The sequence below is a fragment of the Aulonocara sp. 'chitande type north' Nkhata Bay genome, linkage group LG2 (assembly GCF_057382095.1).
Source record: "Aulonocara sp. 'chitande type north' Nkhata Bay isolate Kocher_YH1m ecotype deep benthic linkage group LG2, A_spYH_male_GT1.1, whole genome shotgun sequence".
In the NCBI taxonomy this organism is placed as follows: Eukaryota; Metazoa; Chordata; class Actinopteri; order Cichliformes; family Cichlidae; genus Aulonocara; species Aulonocara sp. 'chitande type north' Nkhata Bay.
The window spans coordinates 32,416,065-32,439,074 of NC_141345.1; the positions used below are offsets into that span (position 1 = coordinate 32,416,065).

The 23,010-nt window shown below is 40.2% G+C and overlaps 1 protein-coding gene across 1 annotated transcript; it reads right to left on the reverse strand.

Moving 5' to 3' along the window:
• Window positions 1-10,945: 10,945 nt before the first annotated feature.
• qdpra (quinoid dihydropteridine reductase a) lies at window positions 10,946-21,851 on the reverse strand. The gene is made up of 7 exons (XM_086259601.1): window positions 21,660-21,851; window positions 21,483-21,575; window positions 20,581-20,677; window positions 19,673-19,813; window positions 15,877-15,985; window positions 13,778-13,861; window positions 10,946-12,150 (listed from the first exon to the last, which is right to left on the reverse strand). The coding sequence occupies exons 1-7, from the start codon at window positions 21,741-21,743 to the stop codon at window positions 12,048-12,050; spliced, it is 711 nt and encodes a 236-aa protein (XP_086115727.1). The 5' UTR covers window positions 21,744-21,851; the 3' UTR covers window positions 10,946-12,047.
• Between the last annotated feature and the right edge of the window lie 1,159 nt (window positions 21,852-23,010).

Genomic DNA, 23,010 nt, shown 5'->3' on the forward strand with positions numbered 1-23,010 from the left:
GGAGAAGTGTAGTTGGATGATAACAAAGAGAGGGAAGGTAGTCAGAACTGAGGGGATCAAGCTACCAGAAGGCAACATTGCAGACATAGAGGACAGTTACAAGTACCTGGGGATCCCGCAGGCGAATGGGAACCATGAAGAGGCCGCTAGGAAAGCTGCAACCACCAAGTACCTGCAGAGGGTCAGGCAAGTCCTGAGGAGTCAGCTGAACGGTAAGAACAAGATCCGGGCCATCAACACGTACGCCCTGCCCGTGATCAGGTACCCAGCTGGTATAATAAGTTGGCCAAAGGAGGAGATAGAAGCCACTGAGATAAAGACAAGAAAGCTCCTTACCATGCATGGAGGGTTTCACCCCAAGTCCAGCACCCTGAGGCTGTACGCTAAGTGGAAGGAAGGGGGCCGGGGACTGGTGAGTGTCAGCACCACAGTCCAGGATGAGACAACGGACATCCAAGAATACATTGGGAAGATGGCCCCAACTGACCGAGTGCTCAGTGAATACCTCAGGCAGCAGAAACCCAAGAAAGAAGAGGGAGACGAGGAACCATCATGGAAGGACAGGCCCCTGCACGGTATGATAGAGGAGGTGGCTAATATCCAGAAATCCTACCAGTGGCTGGACAAAGCTGGACTGAAAGACAGCACAGAGGCACTAATCATGGCAGTACAGTACAAGATCCATTGAGGCTGGGGTCTATCACACCAGGCAAGACCCCAGGTGCAGGCTGTGTAAAGATGCCCCAGAGACAATCCAGCACATAACAGCAGGGTGCAAGATGCTAGCAGGCAGGGCATACATGGAACGCCATAACCAAGTGGCCGGCATAGTGTACAGAAACATCTGTGCTGAATATTGCCTGGAAGTTCCAAGGTCAAAATGGGAGACGCCCACAAGGGTGGTGGAGAATGACCGAGCTAAGATCCTGCGGGACTTCCAGATACAGACGGACAAAATGGTGGTGGCTAACCAACCGGACATAGTGGTGGTAGACAAACAGAAGAAGACGGCCGTAGTGATCGACGCAGCGGTTCCGAATGACAGCAACATCAGGAAGAAGGAACACGAGAAGCTGGAGAAATACCAAGGGCTCAGAGAAGAGCTCGAGAGGATGTGGAGGGTGAAGGTAACGGTGGTCCCCGTGGTAATCGGAGCACTAGGTGCGGTGACTCCCAAGCTAGGCGAGTGGCTCCAGCAGATCCCGGGAATAACATCTGAGATCTCTGTCCAGAAGAGCGCAGTCCTGGGAAGATAATGCGCAGGACCCTCAAGTTCCCAGGCCTCTGGTAGAGGACCCGAGCTTGAAGGATAAACCACCTGCAGGGGCAAGCTGGGTGTTTTTTATATATAGGAAATAGTCCACACTTTATTAGGTACACCTGCTTACAACCACATGTAAGCAACTCAGTGCATTTAGACACATAGGCTACGTTCACACTGCAGGTCTTAATGCTCAATTCCGATTTTTTGATCAAATCCGATTTTTTTTGTCTGCGTGTTCACACTACAAATAAAATGCGACAGCAAAGGCGCTCTAGTGTGAACGCTCAAAGCGGCCTGCATGCGCAAAAGAAGACTTCACACACAACGCGCTCTGTTTAGACCCAGAGCAAACAGTATTGTTTGACAGATGGCCCTTAATATAAAGACTTCGGACTTCACGTTTCCCAATTTTTGCTTTGAGTTATTTTGTTATTTACATAATAATGTAGATAACCTAATAATGATCCTTATTGCTGTTTTAGAGAGGAGCGGTGCTTCAAAGGATAGTTGCAGATTTCTGTCAGAATCTGCAGATTATACAGTACAAATAAAATGTTCACGTTTCTCCAACGTTGTCTTCCCAACAGTTTCACTGACATCTACACGGGATGGCCAGGAAGCGTTCGCGATGTCTTATCGGGCGCTGATAATTGGCTTCTGTCTTGTGTTGGTGACGTAAAAGACGGATTTAATGCGACATGACCGTTCAAACAGCAGTCGCTTTCTAAAACATCGGATATGTATCGGATTCAGTACCACATACGAAAGTGACCCAGATCGGATTTGAAAATATCGGATTTGCGCCGTTCACACTGTCATAGCATGATCGGATATGGGTCGCATAGGGTCAGAAAAATCGGATTTGATGCGCTTTCGCCTGCAGTGTGAACGTAGCCATAGACACAGTCATGAGGACCTGCTAAAGTTCAAACTAAGCATCAAAGAAGAAGGGTAATTTTAGTGACAATGAATATGAGGCATGTTCTTGGTCTCAGTATTTCAGATTTTCTGTATTTCTGAATATATATTTAGGATTTATAGAGAATGGACTGAAAAAGAAAGAAAAAAATCCAGCCAGCAGCTCTCTGGTTGGAAATGCCTTGTTGACACGGGGTATGAGAACAAAGGCTAGACTGCTTTTAGCTGATAGGAAGGCAACAGTAATTTAAATAGCCACTCATTACAACCAAGGTGTGCAGAAGAGCACCTCTGAGTGCACAACTAGCCAAACCTTAAAGTGGATTGGCTACAGCAGTAGAACGCCATATCAGGTACCACTCCTGTCAGCTAGGACAGTAAAAAGTGGTCAGACAGGCTCACCAAAATTGCACAACAGAAGATGGAAAAATGTTGCCAGGTCTGACGAGACTTGATAGCTGCTGTGACATTTGGATGATAAGGTCTGAATTTGCTGTAAATAACATGAAAGCACAGACCAATTCAGCACCAGTGGTGCTGGCTGTTGGGGGAGTTTGTTTGTTTTTTTTTGGCCCAACTGAGCATTGTTTAGAAGCCACAGACTACCTGAGGGTTGTCGCTGAACATGCCCACCCATTTATGACCAGCAACATAAATATACTGAGCGTCTGATGCCAGTTACCAGCAGGATAACGCATCATGTCACAAAGCCCAAATAATCCCAAAGTGGTTTCTTGAATGTAACAGTGAGTTCGCTGTACTTAAATGATCTCCAGTCCAACCTCCAATCCAACAGAGAACCTTTGGGATGTGGTGGAACGGGAGATTCAGTTCATGGATGTGCAGCCAAAAAAACCTGCAGCAACGTTGTGATGTGATCATATCAGTATGAACCAAAATCCCAAAATAATACTTCTAGTACCTTGTAGAATCTATGACATGAATATTAAAGTTAGTTCTTGAAGAATTAAAGGAGGGTCCACCCTGGTACTACCAAGGTATAGGCTATCTAATAAAATGAGCAGTAAGTATACTTAAGCTGAACACTGCATACTGAATAAATTTTAGCTTAGAAAATAGTTTCAAGATTATATAAAACTTGCTTTGTTAATATGACACCCACGGAGATGAATTGTAAAAAGGAGAAGAAAAGCAGCAGGTTGGTGTGTATGTAGGAGCCAGATAACAGCAACATGTGTGAACAGAAAACCATAAAACAGCAAAACTAAGACGACAAGTAATGGCGTGTAGCGTATGTACAGATTTAGCAGCAGGTTTTACTTTCCTCGGTCCCATATGTCTCCAAAAATATTGCCTCCAAATCCTGATCATTCTGCTCTTGTAAATACAGATTTCCTAACATACAGTAGCCCTCCGAAAAGAAAGTTGGATACAATTTGTCAAATACTGTCAGGAAATATTCAGAGACAGAAAATAGTAGTATAATACGAAGTAGAGGTTTGACAGAAAGTATGTGCAAAGCAAGCCATCCCTGTCAGCCTGTCATTCCTACGAAAGTGACATCGCTGACAGGCCAGGAAAACATGTTCCCACATAACTTCAGAGTAATCACAAATCAAAGCTTCTGTTGTTCCTGTCTGTGTGCTTGTTTGTGTGCACGTGCGTGTGTGATTACTTCTGCTTTTATGTTGAGTAATTCAGAGATTTCATTATTGTGTGCATTGAAAGAATATCTGGAGCAGGTCTTCATTCAGCCTATCATTTATTCATTGACATGGATTTTTCAAGCAGTGGCTCACCTCTCACTGAGCAGGTGTTGAGTACCATCTCGAGCTGCCTTGATCTTAAAAGACAGAGGACCTGATGTTGAAAAATAAATTCTCTATCCATGTCGACCCTATGTTGTGAGTTACTGGCTTGAGGGGCATTTAATTAAATCAAAAACTTATCACTCACGTTTTAATTATTCTGCCATACATCTCAGGTTCACTTATGACTTAGTGCCATCTAGAGGCTAAGTTGGGTGAAACTATAACACTGATTTTAGAAGAGCGAGCAACATTTGTCTTCAGTACGTACCACACAGCTTTTTCAGACTGAATATATTGGATGATTGTAAATTTCTTTATGCAGTAACACAAAAAGACTGACAGCTTAAAAACCAAGTGAAGAGTATTGAGAGAAAACACTGACTCATTCTACTTAAAAAATATGGCCAAGTATGATAAGATGCATTTGTGGGAATATTTATTGGGGTAATTAAATGTTGGAGTGGGAAAGCCATGCCAGAAACATACCATTATATCACTGCATTTAAGTTTTCTGCCATTTTTTTTTCCTTATTCTGTGCTCATTTTATTAACCTTAGTCCAGTTTCATCTTACTCTTATTTTTAAAGACTGGTCTTTGCATATGCAGTATGCACAGTGTCCTGAACTGCCACAACATCAAAACCAGGTGAAGCGAAAACTGCTGCAAATCCCAGTTCTCCTGGGAATCACTGTGTCTTGGCATTCATGTGGATGCTCCTTTAACGCTCACCCTAACTGCAGACCAAGCAGATCCCCGATCTCCCAGCCAGTAGCCCCACCCCCCCACGAATAGGACAATATGGCCATCTACACTGCAAAAACTGCCCTGGAATAGCTTAAGGACCAGCCCTAGGCTTTGACCTGGCCTCCAGACTCCCAAGATCCCAATCCAATCAAGGATCCATGGGATGTGGAAGAACAAGCCCGATGTATGGATGCCTCGACCCCATAAACCCAAAGGACTCAATGTGAGCCAATGACACCACTAGGACATCACCAGAGATTCTGTGTCCCACTGTGGTGGCTCGGATCTGTGCACGAGAGAGACCTACTCAGCAGTGGGCATGTGGTTGTAATAATGTGGCTGATCGGTATATGAATACCTTTGTTGAAAATGTGGGGGAAAAACAAACAAATAAATAAATAAGAAATAACAACATAAAAACAAGCATACAAAAAACCCATATAAATGTATTGTGACATATATGTGAATATATCATATATGTCTATATGATATATTATTATGCTAGTCATTATTAATACTGCATTGTCAGTGAAATGTAGCAGTAGTAGCACAAATACATCTAAACGATACTTCTTTCCAGAACCTGCGAGACAGACATTTTGGTGTGGTTCTACTTTGTAGTGTTCTCTTTACAATTGCATGTATTTTGTTAAAGATGACTCTCATATAATGGGTTAATGCAGGTATACTGTATACAGGATAAAAACATGAATCAGACTCTTAATAACATTGCCATCAGACCTCTAGATCCTCCCTGATCCTGTCTCTGAACTGTTTCTGTCTGATCCCATTTCTAGTTTGTTGTTTTAGATCCTCAGTTAAAGAAAACATCCCCGGACTGCTGAGAACAGGCAGTCAGGAAGCTGCGAGGCGGTTTCCTGGTTTTTGGGTGACTTATTCTCACGCAACACATGTGGCGGCTGGTCCTCGTGAGGCAGAGGGGTCCTCCCCTGCAGGTCAGGTTACCCAGAGCAGCCAAGGACTAACCACTACCATCTGGCCTTACCTTCCATGTTCACTGCCGCTCCAGCTCTCAATGGCTTCCACATGGCGCCCCGTCATCTCAGACATAACCTCTACAACAAGCAAACACACAGAAATACACATTTATATAACCAGTGCACATAAAAACACACAAACCCAGGCACATATGGTACAGCGACATGTAAACACACAAACACATAAAAAAGCCCTAGTGCCTTACAGAAAGTAGAAGCAACACTTTTTATGTAAAAATACACTAATAAGTTGACAATAAAGACAAATATGCATGAATTTAGCCTTATAAATCCATGCATACACTATGCAAACACGCATGTGCACACACTACACCGTGTGCAATTCTTTGGCATGTATCCAAAAACTGCGTACGCAGACATGTTATGTCACATGCACTACCCACAGACACACGCAGACATGTGCATATAACCCACATACAGCACATGTAGGTGTGCACGCTTGCACAGGCACAAAAACGCTCAGATAGGCTCACACGACTGCAGGGGTTTGGGGGAGGGGGATGGGTAGTGAGGGGCTTTAATCAGGAAATTCACCTCGAGGGGTTTCATCTAAGCAGGACTGGACGCTGCTCTTCTCCCTGCTTCAACACAATGAATTGAATCACCGAGACAGCCAGTGCTTGAAAGCCTCAATCCGCTGTCAATAACGCTAATGCTATCACAGGTTTTCTGTGAGCACTGTAATCTATTATATGGTTTCATATGCAGCATGTGGACCTGAATTCAGCCGCATATGAGACAGACACAACCATTATTCCCTGTTTGAATGAATCAAAGCATGCAGTCATTTAGACTTTTTAGAGGCATTTTGTTGGAATTAAAAGATTCTACATTAGATTTAATGAGACGCAAGTTTTAATTCACACACAGAAAATATAAACACTCAAAAATTCGGCCTACTATTGACAATTATGTGTTTTAACTGGTAATAAATTGTGTGCCTGTTTGGATCACATAATAGAACAAAGTAATAAACTTTACAAATGAAACCAGTAAGTATTTAATTCTTGTAGTACTAATAAATCCACAATGCTATGTTTATGTTTATTATTAGTGCTTATTTATTTCTTTATTTTGAGACACAGACATAACATTATGTTAAAATTATCTAATCCAAATGAACTGAATATTTCTCTTTGTAATTAAAATACATAACCATAACCAAAAATACATATTAGAGCAGAAGATGTCACTTCAGTCACTAATTTCACTCGCTGATTTGACAAATTGTGCCCACTTTCCTTTCATTTCACGCCAAACTTCCTGATATCAAAGCTTGCTTCACACGTTCTGCTTACGTAGCATGATTTTTGTTTGTGATCATTAAAACGTCAGTGTTTTTGTAATACACTTTAGGAAACTCTTCAGCCGACACATTTCTTTTTGACCATTTAGTTGGTAGTTTGGTTTCTGGATTTTTTTCTTCATCCGTTCAAATACGCAGGTTGTCTCTGCTCATGTTACAAATACCGGTTCTATATTAGTCATGGCGATTAAAGCTTTTCAGTGTTCAGTTTCCATACTACACACTACAGCCATTGTGGTCTCAAGAAACTGCACCTGGTTTCCTCCCGGTGAACAGAAACTCTCCCTCTTTTAATATCACATAAGTATAGCATTAAGCACGGTGGACAGTGAGTGGTAATAGAGACATTCATAATTAAGGAGGAAAAATACTTCCTTTGAGTACTTTGGCGGATGATTTTATGGCTGTCTGTGGACTTCATTTGTCAGTGAATTATTTTCACAATAATGCATATGCCGTCACAAAACTTAGCAGGTGTAAAGTTGAGGTCAAAATGAAGGTTGGGTTCAATGATGGACGTTTGAGGCTGGTGTGATCCTATTGCCAGATGATATCTACAGTTATATTAACCCAGAATAACTGCCATTGATGTTTAAAAACTTGATTTGCGACAGAAGGATACGGGCAAGAGTGAAAAGGAAGGCTTATAAGATGGTAGCGAGACCAGCTTTGATGTATGATTTCGAAACTGTGGCACTGACAGGAGAGAAAAGACAGGAGGCTGAACTGAAGATGTTAAGATTTTAATTGGCAGTGATTGGGAGGGACAGGATTAGAAATTAGTGTATTAGAGAACAGCTGAGGTTTAGAGTTTTGGAGAGAAAGCTAGAGAGGTGAAGCTGGGATGGTTTGGATGGGTGCAGAGGGATAGTGGTTATGTTGGGACAAAGGCTGATGAATGTTGAGCTGCCAGGCGGCAAGAAAAGAAGACCACAAAGAAGATTCATAGATGTAGTGAAGAATGATACGAAGAGGGTTGGCTTGACAGATAAGGTCGCGAGGGACAGGGTAACATGGAGGCAGATGATCTGCCGTGGCAACCCCTAAAGCAGAAGCAACAGAAGAAGATGATGATATAGTGCATTCTTCTACAACATCGAAACCATCTTCCTAATGTCATGTAGGTCCCTCGCGTGCTGCAGATTAGGGGTGTTCAGGGACGCTCAGTCTGACTGGGCTCTGAGGAGTTTGGAAACTGGATCAATGCCTTGGGCTCTCTGTTTTCTTGAGCAGCTTTTAGCCTGCTGGGAGAGGTTGCTGCTGTTGGAGAGCGTTGTTGCCATGAAGGGGTGTGCTGGGTTCCCAACAATAGTTCAAAGTATCACCCACATGAATGTGAGGATCAAAGATTTGCCAGCGCAACACTGGATTGTAATGGCACATTATTTACTTCACCTGTCAGTTGAATTGTTGTATACTGATAGTAAAAAGTGATGGAAGATGCATATTTCCATTTCACTACGTTGCTTTGCCCCATTCCACTGTATGGTCGTGCTGACCTTATTAGAATTTGTTTGCTGTTTATGTGAACAAGACCTTTCTTAAATCACATTGGTCAACCTACATTTACACGCGCTATCAGATGGGATGTGAAAAGCGTGCCGCCGCAGCTTAGAGGAAGAGCACCGCGGATAAATTCGCTTTAGAGCACCGCGGCACCTGTGACATACAAATAATTTGCTTCTCAGAGGTTTACACTGCGCAAAACAATAGCACCTGTAGCGCTGGGTGACAACTTATCTGCCCCAGCTGAAACAGGAACAACATGCTCTGTCTCAGCGGTAATCTTTGATCAGCTGAAACGCTTTCTGTGATAAACATTGACTCGATCCCCATGGGCAATCACTCTATAGTACTGGCATCATGGGAGGTAATGTATGCATAGACGTGTTGAATTCGCCTTGGGCCCCTCGCACAAACACTCACACACACGCACGGACACACACCGTGCACAGTGAGATGAATTGCTACGCCACCTAGAATAAATACATATCAGCTACAGTGAGCTGGGGCGCTTTGCTCTTTCCTATTAATCCTCAGCATGGTGATTTATTGCAGCGTGCTTGTCAACAGCCATATAGTCCCCTGGAACTGTGGCCATCCGGGAGAAATAGTAGAGTTTAAGACTAAGGCCCAGCAGCTGCCCCATAGTCTATTTATGTGCATTCTGGTCTGGTCCACGCTGAGGGTGAATATATGGGTTGGTTGAACAACAACATTTTGCGCTAAGAGGAATGGGGCTGTAAAATAATCTATTTGCCATAATCCAAGTTTTAAATTGATGCCTTCCCAGATGTCACTGTTGTAGAGATTTGCATTTGCCAAGGTGAAAGGCCTGGATGCTCAGAAATCAGTTGTGCGCAGGAGAGTGAATGCTAAAGGGTCCTTCTGTAAGTTATTTTTATACTGTGTATGCATGGCACTGCATATTCAGCTCTGGGTGTTAACTCATCCGTTTGATTAATATGACTTCCACTGAAAAACACAAGAGTGGCAGTAAAGCAGTGGGACTCTTTATTTAACAGCACCATCTAGTGGGCATCTCTGTGGCAAATAATTCATAATTCAAATGACAAATGAGAAATCTAAAACTGCGAATTGATCCTGACACTAAAGACTTGATCAGACTTTATACAATGATCAATTTTATGTTCACTTATTTATTTGAAGACAAGAGTCCTGCATGTAAAAGGAGAGCAAGAATTGTCCTCATATAACCATGAGATTTGATTTCTGCCTTAGAATTTTAGTGAACAGGGTAGTGAAGGACTTATAATCCTGCTTTTAATATGTATATGAATAATAATAAGAAGGAATCCACCTTGGAAGTTGGTACAGTGCAAATTTATTAGACCACATGTCCCAGTGTAATGTTTATGACACAGTTGCTCTAACTTAAAAGCACTGGCAATAAAGTCAGTTTTTCTGCTTCTGTAATTGTTACTCCACCAATACGCAACAGCTCTTTAATGGAAATCACACTTTTTCATGCTAAAATATAATTGGTGTTATCAATCATTATCACAAGCGCCTTGAGGCGACTGTTGTTGTGATTTGGCACCGTATAAATAAAATTGAATTGAATCAATGAATTTACTTTTCTAAAAAAGGCAAAAATTGCAGTTATTTTCTTACTTCCTGAAAAGAAAAATAAATTTTAGTGGTTGAATGTTAACCTTGATTAATTTTTGACTTCTCAGAGAAGTTCAGTATGCTGGCTCAAATTTGAAATGAATAAAGTTTGTGGTTTATGACATAATACATATTAATATAACTGTTAGTTTTAAACAAGTTTTTGGCAGATTTCTACAATATTTGTGTTTTGTTTTTGTTACATTTTAATACGTTTGTTCACCACTGTGTTTGCACACTTCTAAGAAGGCCCGATACATGCTCACTCGCTAAAATAAAGGCTTTTTGGTACTTTTCTAAACCTACCACGAAAGCCTTGCATAGATTCATTTAGTGGAAGGTTTTTGGGCATTGTTTTTAATTTTCTTTGCTACAATTATTCTCCATACATGAGTGCCACTGGTTTGAGGGACACCAATAACTCTATTATCTTCTTTTCTTCTTCTTTTTTTTTTAAGAAGTTCCCCACTAATTAAAAGCCAAACAATTTATTTTAGACTTTTATCACTAATGAGTTTCCCCAGATCTGTGAAGAGTGGTGTATAGCTTACCTTATCTTACCAAATGTCACTTAAAAAATAATCCACAGCTACTTGAAGGAAAGAAATCAAGTAAATTATTTTTTTACTCTAACTTGTCTCTTTTCTGCCAAACACGTTACACTCACATATGACTTTAGGGCAGGATGTGAAAGTCTATATATCTGTAACTGATAAGACAAAGAACCAGAGAAACTACTGTGAAACTACTCGAGTGGGCCTCACATCTGAAAATACAGTATCAACTGTAATTATTGCAACATGAGCTTTATTATTTGTGTCTCACTAGATTTAAAAAAAAATATATATATATATAATTTTACAAACACCAAAGCATCTTAAACTTCAACTGCTGTTTTCAAACAGGATGACAATTTTTTTTGGATTGATTTAATGTGAATATTGACAGTTACAACACATGACTCAGAAAACCCACAACAGGAACAGAGCACCTTTTTCATACTGCAGATGGCAAGGACACTTTGACTTGATAGCTACATACAAAAAGCAAATAAGGCCACTCCACTTTAAAGCGTTATTGTCCGTTTGAGAGAAGACAGCGGCTTTCTTTGACTGAGTTTCCGCAGTGGTAGAGGACCTAAACAGTGGAAACTAAAAAGGTCTACGGAGCTCACACATTTCACTGGTCACTGTCACATGTTACATTTTAGAGGGAACTGCTATGGCTAATGTAGGTGATTATGAAGTTTCCAATGTGCTTTTCAGAAGAATGAACTTTAAAATGTGGTAAAAAACAAAAAACCACAGGGTAGATAAGCCACTGCTCATTAATTTTCAGCAATTACCCGTATTAAAAATGTTATGACAATGAAATGGAAGGACATCACTTTAGTTTGAGTTTAAAGCTACATTAGTATATTTTATTACCTCTTGTTTGCATCCGATGAAATAAGCCTAAAATATTTATAACACTGTTTACTCTGAATGTTCAGTTACCACAATTTCACATCACTGTTCAGTGAGATTAAATCAAATATGCTAGGTAAGCCTTGATGGTCCATCCGTGAAGAATATTTCAGTTACTAGAGATTGAACAAAGTTGGATTGGCTGTTACAGTCAGATAGTTACAATGATTGACAGCTAGATGGCGCTGTGAGGCTGTATTTGCAAAGAAAGCCCCCCTCCTCCAAAACAAACCCATCTGGTCATCTCTGCTCCACCTACCCATTTTATTTAGCTCCTCTCTGTCTCCAGCTCTGTTCTTCACCTCTACACCTCATCACTCCTTCCATCTATCTCTCACCCTTCTCTCCTCAAGCCTCTGTATCCGTTTCCATCCATCTTTATCGCTTCCTCCCTACTAACCCCCACCCCCCACCTGCTCTGTCCTCTACTGAGCAGCAACAGCCTGGGTTTCGCCTCCGGAGGTCACCAGCTCCATGAGGCTTCCTGAAGATGGTCGGTTCACCCCGGTGGCCCAGCTGAAGAACATTCTGAGGAGGGAAAAAAAAGAAAGGAGGAAGAACTTTTTGAGTAGTTGAATAAAACCTTCAATACCTTTTCATGTTCATTCTTATATATATTATATATGTACAATGTGCTGAACCTTTTGGTTCTTAGTAAGTGTGTTTGCTTTTTCCAGTTTATTTGTTGGAGTCAAGGAGGCACAGATGTGTCTGGAAGATGAGCCACACCTCAATCATATTCCCCTGATTGTTTTATAAGATGCTGGCAGCGTCAGTTCTCTTTTGCTTTCCCTCTGGTGGGCTGGTTTTATTCCCTGGGCGACATCCTGCTCTATGACTGCAAATTCACAGCCTAAAATGGTACTGTTAACTAGGGCTGCCACAAACGATTATTTTGATAGTCGACGTAATCGTGACTAGTCGACTAATCGTGGCAGCCCTACTGTTAACTGCAGTTAAATACAACGCAATGGTCACAGAGTTAGTTTCTCACTCAGATCTGCCACTCGCTCAATACATGTGCATCTTATGTTGAAAACAGTCAGCTTAGAGCTTCATTACAGGATATCGCTGATCAGTGGTCGATGTCAAAGCTATATTTTTCTTTAATATACTGTCTGTAGTTGTAACCTTATTCTTTGCATACATTTACAACTCTTTCCGTTTATCCCCCGTTACACGCCAAATAACTGATCAGCATACCTAAATTTGTGGGTTTTTTTTTAGTTAAATAAACCAGTAACTCAACACCAAAGATGCCTTCAAATACCACGTGAGCTAGTCTGTTAACTTAAAACAGTAACATAAAATCTAAGTAAAAATAGCTTATACTGGAAATCAGTTTGGTTTAATAGATGAACAGTGGCCAGAAAGGTAAGCACAGAATAACAATAGGTGCTAAAACAAACTAACCGCCACCTTCATTAATTTCGGGTCACATAGACTGTTTCTATTTCTGTCTCCAGACCCTCATCTGTTTCCTACGGGATTATCAAAGTGGATCAAATCCCATCTAATCTTCACTGGCCGACACAGACATAAACGCAGCCAAAGCCAAAGCCAAAGCATTCATTCAGTTGTACACCAAGGATTAAAAGAAATTAACAAATTTATCAAAGCTTTAAGTAAAGGCAGAGTGGCTCATGTAGCTCAAAGTTCTATTTGTTAATAGAAGTTTAATTGTCTCATTGCTGTTTAAAACCCCCCAGAAGAAGTCTATTTTGCCATCTTGTGGTGCAATTCTATATTTTAAATTTTATTTCTTTTTGGGTTAATGATATTCATATGCAGCCAAACCTTCAGATCCTCAAAAGAAACCAATTCCAGTTCATGAAGATGTCAGAATACATAATATACATATAAACAAAACAAATCTGTCCTAACAGATTTTTTAAGCAGCTACTTGCAAAACACTTTGTATTCTGTGTTCATGCCTCCTCATTCTTGTGCATAATTAGACATCCTCAGGTATTTCCAGTCACTTTAATGTAACGTAGTTTGATAGCTGGAAGTGTTTCTGTGATCCCAAGCATCAAAGGTAAATGTGACGATTACGGTGTCAGTCCCTGAGAATCAAAGAGCTTCTTAGTCCATATACACACACCCCCAATCTAAATAAAAACAAAGAAGAGAAAAAGACTGCTTTGGCACTCACTCTGCAATATACTCCAGCGGTGTCCAGGTACTGAAATCTGCTTTAGGCATGAACTTCCTGTTCATCGGCGTATCCAAGGTAACGCTGCCAAATGAAGCCAGATGACAATCAGGGTGAGTAGCTGCGTCTGAGCAGCACAGAGGAAGCAGAGTGTGCAGACTGCAGCATCTCCACACATACTATATATCACATGCAGTTTCTGAGGGGTTGAAGTCATTTTATAAGCATACTAAAACTGCATTTTACAGGAAAATCGATTATTCCGTATAAGTTAGACATCAACATTCAGCTTAAAGAAAAAAAATGTTTAGGAATTATGGCAAAAGGCACAGGAGGCTTATTTTAAACTTGAAACAGCCATCGCTCAGACAATAAGGCTTGCAGTTTATGTGCTTGAGTGAGGACATTTGCATTGGGCGTGTTATCATCTGCCAGGGCAATCCTGTATTGTCAGACTGTGTATTCCTGCAAAAGCCATACAATGGGTAAACAACATTTTTATTCTATACTGTGCTTTGCAGAAATGTTCGGGTTACTATATGGTGGTGCCACAGCATCAGAGACCTGCATGCAGCAGAAATGCAAGTCATGGGGCTAATGTTAAACAGATGTGACAGAATGCTGGAGAGGCAGCCTGGCCCCATACTGGAGGAAAATGCAGCCAAACAGAGCGCGAGGGGTGGATACACCCCCTAACAAGACATTTCTTTCTTCTCATGATGACAGTGCAAAAGCTGCTTTTATATCCAATAACTAAAGAGAGAGCGCAATGATGCAAATACAGCTGTGTGTCATTCATCTAAAGCATTCATGTGCAGATCCACCGCGTGGAACGGGCACCCTTATTCATCTTTTATTCCTGCATCTTATCCTCACCTCGTACTTATCTATCCAACATAACAAAGAATACGTGGCACAGCTAATTTTATAGCTTTCATCTTCAGTCCTTTCACCGACTGCTTGCCGTGCTGGTGTATTTAAAGCAGCTCTATACATGACTTTTATGTTATGGTGAATACAGAACACATTTTTAAACCTGCGTCTGTAGCACAAAAAAATGACTTGAATTCATCCTACCGGTTTGTCAGTCCTGTTTTATTAATAAAAGTCTGCTGCTGGATATGGATTAGAGACAAATCTGTTCCCTAAAAATATTAAAAACACACTAGAAGAAGCAATATACAGTATTACCCTGCAAGCGGAACACCAGCACACTATCCAAGGAAAAAAAAAAAAATCTTTTTTGTCATAACATACAGTACATGCTTTTGCTAATACAGGAAATCTAGGGGTTTCTGTGTTACCATAAAATCAACTATTTTTACCCCATAAAAACAATTCAGGTGGGATCTGAAAGGTTAGTCCATGTCAGCAGGACGAACAGGAGTGCAGAGGCACCTGCAGACAATTCCTTGGTAAAACCCAGTGTGGAAAAAGAAGACATGTAAGACATGCAAGTGTAAGATTTATTTCTGAGTAAAACCCAGGGAGCCACGTTTCCCTTTTCATTTCCATTTAAATTCTAATTACAAACTCACTACACACAGTAATGAACAGTAACTGTATAATATAATTAAAGCCACTTGTTTTCTCATAATAAAAAGAGCAACTTGTGTTTTGAGGAAAACACATTTGTGTGAATTGTACAGTCAAAAAAGCTTAAAAATATATTAAAAACTATTGTAGCTTCTTATTTTAAAAGGTTAATAAAATCATGCTAGGCCATATAAAGCTATTAAATTCTATTAGCTTCAGTTTGTTGCTTTTTGCTAGCAGGGATAAACCAGAGATTTTACACATAAAGTGTGCTCAGGATCATCTCGACTAAGTTTTAAAATCTTTGAAAAACAGACTGGGGATGAAAGTTGGTAAGGACTGCTTTTAATTATTCAATACTGATAACTTTGTTTCCTGTAAGTCTGGCTTTCCAGTTGTATCTGCTGTAAATACAACTAATCTAATCTGAGGGTGAGAAGAGAGCAATAGACTTTTCTAGTTTTAATCTAGCAGAGAAGACTTTTTGTTGATTGTTCCTTTAAGGACAGCACATGCTAGAGCTGCTTTTGTACACCTTGATTGTGTTTTATTTCAGTACTCACGGTAGTATAGCGACAGCAGCAGTGTCGGCAGGCATCCCACTGTTTTTTGCTGCGAGACTCTGACACAGCTGGTGGACGGCTGCTTTGGCCATGCCATATCCTATCATGCCTGGGGGTTGCAGTGGAAACATTATTATTTTAGTATCCTGGAGAAAATTCAGCTTGCAAAAGGCAACGCACAACACAATATAATCGTTACACAGAAAGTGGACGGTACTGATTTGTTGAGAGGGGTCAAGTGGACAGACCAGACGTCTGTGAATCTATGTGAGGAACATCTTGAGACTTTCAAATGCTTCCCTGTCTTTTACATGGTTTGTAAATGTTAATATCGACTTAAGGCTTGACAGTCTGCTTACTTGCATACTGAATCTGTACATGAGCCCAGCCTGGGAGAACGAATTTTCTGACTCTTCAGCATCTGGAAACAGTAAGCGTCTCTTCCCCCTAAATGATCTTATGAGAGGCTTATAAATCCCCAACCAATAGAAACGAGGGGTGGTGGCATGACTTTGCTCTCAAGCTTTTGTTTTTCCTGCAAGAGCAAACACTAGTAAGGAATACCAGTCTTGCAAATGCATCCACTCACTGTATACTGACCAGATTAGAATGCGAATTTAGACAACCAGACATGTTCAGCCCATCATTAAAAAACAAAAATCTGATTTCTGGCTCTGTTGCATGAATACATATACATTCACCTGAAAACATTTTGGAAAGAAGGGAAAAAATAGAATTTACACTATGGAGACTCACATTATTATCTGCAATATAATAGTTCCAAAACATGTTGCGAATTTGCAATTTTGAGTTGTTATAGTTTGCATTAGACGTTTGATAACCGCTGCGCCATCATGCTGATCACCTCTCTCATCTGCTTTATTCTTCAATAACTAAGCTTAATTATTTAGTCTTGTAACAGACACACTCAATAGTTACCAAATGATTAAACTCCAAATCTCATGCTGATAATTTAGTGATTCTATCTAACAGCAGCTGCAACTGGTTGCAGAAAAACAAATGCAATAGGTGCCAACTAAGGTTTTTCCAGTTATATACTGACTCTAGGATTACCACTGCATCCACTGGAAGTCTCTTCATAGCGTCTTCATCTCTGTTCTGTATGAGAGACTGCTTTGACTACTGACTTATCATCTAGTGAATGTTAAATGAGGCCAGAATGGAGTTCTCCAAGGAATTTAAAAGGCTACAAGTTGCATATCTGGGAGGATAATCACAAACCATGAAAATTTCACGAGGCCAAGCAAAGAGCTCTGCATTCCTTTTGAACTGTCTGGGGTTCAAACTCTGCTCTTAAGCTTAACTGTGGGGTCAAATTCTCAAAAAGGGCAGTCATAAAATTTCCAACCTTTTCTTCACCTGCTGGCTTTTTGTTTTTTCTTTCAGATTTCTAGTAAATTGGGTTTGCTCCTCAGAGAAAGAAGCTAAGAAACAAGATTGATGTGCTACTGGGGTATGTTGAGCCTAAACCCAACTTTGGTAACTTACGCTGAACACAGAACCAAGTCGTGAGCAGGTTTTTTTTTTTACCAAGTTTTGGGTTGAAATTGGCCGAAAGTGCCACATTTTTAGTTTCTTTTCACAACTTGCCCCAAATGCAGTATATATTCTTTACTGAAGGAAAACACTTTACACATGTTGGACCTTACTAACACCACCAAAATGAAGCTCTAAAGTAAAGTTACAGAAATGCAAACTACACAAACTGGAAATGTACAAAAAGGGAATTTTCATGTAGATGATGCAGAAAATGCATATTTTTTTGTGGTCCCTGTTATGAGGGTCATGCCCGTTATCTCTGACTGGGTTTTAGGTTTTGTCAAGACAGCAAACACAAAGAAAGCCTGGGTTTGTAAAATCTGCTGCATCGTAAATCCCTCTGAAAGACAACGAGTATGACAAAAACTTTTAACTACTTTAAACATTTGGCCAACCCAAAATCAACGTACATTTTCAGTGTATTAAACGATTCCCTTCATTTGGTCTGTTAGCTCACACACCTGCAGCATTTAACAGCCTTTTCATCCATTAAACTTTGATGAACAACAACAAAGTCAAAGTCAGTACAATTACTCATCCTAATATCCTTTCCTGTTTCCTCTTCATAGATGATCTGGATTTGGCTTATTAACTCTCCACTCATCTTGTTTGATCAAAGCACTCAAAAAAAAAAAAAAAAAAAAAAAAAAAGGATGAGTGTAGGTGCCTCTTAAACCAGTTTGTTACATTTCTTAACATTTGGTACTTGTTATTGCCTTGTGTTTATTTAGAATTTGAAGATTTTTTTCCCCACATGTTTACTATGCAGAGCTCTACCTAAGTGCTTGCACTACAGAGAACAACTAAAATGCTTTAGTCTGATAAGTTAGAACACTGCATGGGGACATTGTGTGAGGACCAACAACTGCTGAGTCACTGTCTTCCTAAGCCGGCAGCCAATGAGCTCTTCGGCTCTGTGTGGGCTGCTGAGCCAGGGCTTTGTGTAGCTGTAGAATTGGATCATAGCCCATCACATGGCCAGCTTGGTCACAGGAGGGGTTTTTACAAATCACATGGCCCTGGATTTAAGCCTTTATGGACACTACATGAGCTGAAGAGCTGGACCAGTATCACATGGTAACAAGGCTGCAACTAACAAAGTATTTGACTATACCAATTAATCATAGATGTAGACTTTAATTAATTAAGTTGAATAAAGTGATTTCTTTGGACTCTGTCTTAATTGGTTGTTTAAGTGGCTGAGTATTAAACAACCCCATGGACGGCCTGTTCTAGTATGTAAATAAACACTTAGGCATAAAATCGTTAATTTTAGACACTTTGTTCCTAGCACCCTGTCGCAAAAAACAAACTTAATTTGTTCTAATTTCATTAATTTAATATACAAAAACAAAGCCAAAGATATCACAGTTTCACAGATATAAAATGTGATTTTGCACCAACAAGATGAATGCTGAAGAACTATTAAACAAAACACAGGAGTGGTACATCTTAAATACTACCTACAGCATCTGAACAGGGTCTGACAGTCATATCGTTAAGAAGCAGGAAAAAAAAAATCCCTGAAAAACCTGACACAGGAACTGAAGAATGCATCTAGCCCTTCAATGAATCCATCTACTCCTCACTGAAGCCTCATGAGAAATTGTTTCAGTAGAAGGCTGGATGTCAAGAAGATATTATTCGTGAAGGAAGGCAAATGGCGAGAACCAGCCAAGGTTTGCCAGATTACAAAAAAACCTGCAGTGAAAACATGTTGTATGGAGCGATTAATCCAAATTTGCACATTTCAATAAATCGCTACACCCATTTCCCTTTTTTTTTTTTGTTTTAAGAAAAAATTAAATTTAAATTTACTTTTGGTCTAATTTATCTATTTTCATTAACCTAATTTTTTTATTTATTCACTCTTGCCCCAGATATCTTAAAACGATTAAGCAGGTCACGGTTGAGTCGATTGCTCAACAATACAGGGGAAGGTTTGTAGTAGACAAACATGCTGTTTTGGCAATCAAACCAATTACTTTTTGTTTGTGAAACAGACTCACTAACCAGTGAGCACCACTGCTGCCGCAGAGCTCATCAGCGATTCTGTCTTGCTTCTTGGATCAATGTTATCGACACATTTCGCCCCCAATCGCACACACTGCTGTGAGCAGGTGCGCCTCTGATCAGTGTGTCAATTACCCTGGTCAAAGTCTGTAACCCTGAGGAGCGGGCCATCAGTTCGCTATGATGAGAACAGTAAACACGCAACAAAAACTGTGTGCCTCACCTCCAGTGCCTGACTGGGCTGCTTTAGCTCCAGCCAGAGTCAGCAGTCCACCTGTTTTTAGGTGCAAGGCAGCAAGGTGGCTGGAGATGGTTGAGGTCCACACGCTCTGTTTCCACATCAAATCACTATTTTTGTAAAAGTCTGTAGGAGAATACAGAGAACAACATCTTAGACTGGCTCTTCAAAGCAGTGCCGAAAGCTAAGAGTACCTCGAAAAGGTTTGTTTGATCTGTACAAAAACTTGATTAAAAAAGATCAAATTACCATTTTTACAGGATTACTGTGTCAGATTATTTCTTGACTTGGACCAGAAACATCCTGAAGTCTTACCAGACTGCCTGATAACCCTTCATTGCCAAAAATCATTGCTGGCACGTAACTCATCTATTAAATGGCGAATTGCTGTTTATAAACACTGGTATTTGTAAAGATTTAATACACTAAATTGTTAATCTGAGCCGGGTAGACCAGCTGTTTTGAGTAGCTTCAATAATGCCAGCCTTTTCATCTTTGCCAGAAAGCGAGTGCCTTGTCCTCCAAATGTTTGAAATGGCTGAATTTGCGGCAACCACAAAATTCTTATTAGCTGCACAGTGCACATCAATTCTGGCACTTCAAGAGAACTGCTGCTTTCCCTTTGCTGCCAGGTACAGCTATGGAATAAATACCAAAAAGCTAACTGGCAGAACAAAAATCTGGCAAGCTTTTGGCCCCGCAGAACAAGATTTAAACACTTCTAAGTAAATGAGATTCAAGAAAAAGTCTAATCACAAATATCCCTTAGACTTTATTTAATTACAAAGCAAATTGTTTTCAAGTTCACAATTATGCATGGGAGACTGCAGGAAAGCTGGCTGATTATTAACACCAAAACAAATAATAATAAAAAAAAAAGGTTGAACTCTGACCTTTGGAACTACAGTTTCCTCCCGCCCATCCTCCCGCCGCGCACAAGATGGCATCCACTTTCTGTTCCCCTAGCAACTGGGCCACATCTGCCGTCACCTGCACAAAATGAGAGCTAACTGCTAACACAATGACATAAAGCCACTGGGCAGACGCACGAGCTGAATGGCATTTAAATGTCAACTAAGCATCAGCTGGAGAGTGTTTGTTCTGGTAAACAAACAAAGGAGGATAGCTGTAGAAATTATCCTCACTCAGTCAGTGTACTGTTAGATTTCTAAAAACACACTTTTCATTTTATAAAGTGCAAAAAATATCTTACCAAAAGCAATTATACAGAGAGAAAGGATGCTACCGATTTTTATCAAGGTCACATAAAATGGGCAAAAAGAGATGCATCAAATGATAAATATATTTCTGTGTGTCAAATAAGACCGCTCAGATCAGCTTTAATAGTTTTACCTACCTTGGGTTTTTATACCTCTCTACCCTTAGACGCTCTCAATGAACAGATTTGAACTATAAAAGCTACTAAGGGGTTCAAGAAAAAGAAGTACAGTTTAGATAACCATTAATGCTGCCTAAACAAATAAGAAAAAAAAAATCATCACAGTAATCTGACTCTATCATAACCTCTCTACTACAAAAACCGAAATCCCCACTTTCTCAGTTGACCTGAACGCAGCATTAGCTTACACACATTTTAGCAACTCTACTATTACTGAACAATGCAAATAGTTGTAATAATAATAAAAATAACAATAATAAATTTAAAAAACAACAAACAAATGTCATTAGAGTTATACCAAAGTCATATGAAAAGTCTGACTTTAGCTGTCGCAGTAACAGCCCTACTCCTGTCTGTTAACGCTTCAGTTTTTGCACAGAAAGATCTGCAGAGCACCTGTCCTGCTTGCTCGGTGAAAGACTCCGTCATCTTCACGATCACGTTTTCATTAGCCTCTTCATTTGCAACCATGTCGATGCTGGCGACCCACTATTTAGTGCACAGAGAAAGAGAAATATAGTTAGCTCACCGTTTATCAGTGCTAGCATGCTAGCGTTAGCTGTCACCACTCACCCATCCTTTAGATTTGAAATACTCGACACACTTTGAGCCCAGAGCGCCTCTTCCACCGTAAATGATCACCCGGTTAGCAGCCATGTTCACGCTCCAGTTACCCGTCAGGAGTGAGAGCGAGAGAGCTGCAGGGATTGAGCTTAGAAGAGCAGAAGGAGGAGGAATAGGAGGCGTTTCTCTGAATGAGCAACAAGTTGGTTGAACTAATGCTGCGTTCAACGACTGTAGGAAATCACCCACTCCAAAGTGAATCCTGAAGCGAAACAAGCTGAGAGCTGAAACCAAAAATTGCAGTTCTTGAAATAGGCACTGGAGAGCGAGTCAATTCCCACAGCCAAACTTTACAGCAATAAAAAGCACGTGGTCAATGCCAATACACTGAAAAGGAGTATAGAAAACTTAATAATAATAATGACTTTAAAAAATAACATGCTTATGTTACAGGTAAAAGTTTGTCCTCCAAGGATAGGAAGCTGTACCTGGTAACTCTCTGCTAATTTGAGTTACTGAACAGAACCTGACCATCTGCTGTTGGTGCATTTTTGTGAGCAAAAGTCTTTTAAAAATATTATTATTATGAACGATGGATTTAGATTTAGGTTTTAAAATTGAATTCAAGGCAGAAGTGCCTTAAACCTGAGCTGTTTTAACGGCCGACGGCAGGTGAAAGGCTGCTAAAAGGATTCTGTTTGAACTCTATGAAAAAATGGCCTTGTTGTTGTCTGACTTGTTGTTCTTTTACCTAATCAAACACTTTACAAAACACTTTTTAGGCTTACTCGCTGGAAAAACGTTAGTGAATGAACATGTGGCTTCATATCAGGGACTTGAAAACTCGATGGGTCACACCACAGCGGGTACATGCATCATCATATGACTTTGTCATTTGGCAATAATTAGCAAGTGTGTGTCTTACCATTGAACCCAGTGACTCTGGATGAAAACATACAGTTTCTGGATGCACCTTGCTAAATCTCCCTGTCTTCAAATGTGGTTCCTTTTTATGGACAAAAAGCTAACACTGAGAGTTCAAAATGTTAGTCCAGAACCCAGCAGGTGACGTTCTAGAGGACAAGTGTCAAACACAAGGCCCGGGGGACATAAATGGCCTATTAAAGACTCTAATCTGGCCCACTAAGTGTGTAGATTTTGATCTTTTAACTATATTTTCACAAGATTTATAGCTTTTCCAGTTGAGACAGACTTCTTTCCCCAACCCTGTTACCATATATACGACACCAAAGTAATTAACTATCACTTAAACTATTAAGTGAAAGAAAAGTGGCTGTTTTTCCGCTATCTACTATAGCTATAGACATTGGGTTTTTTCTGTTTTGTTTTTTTGTTCTTT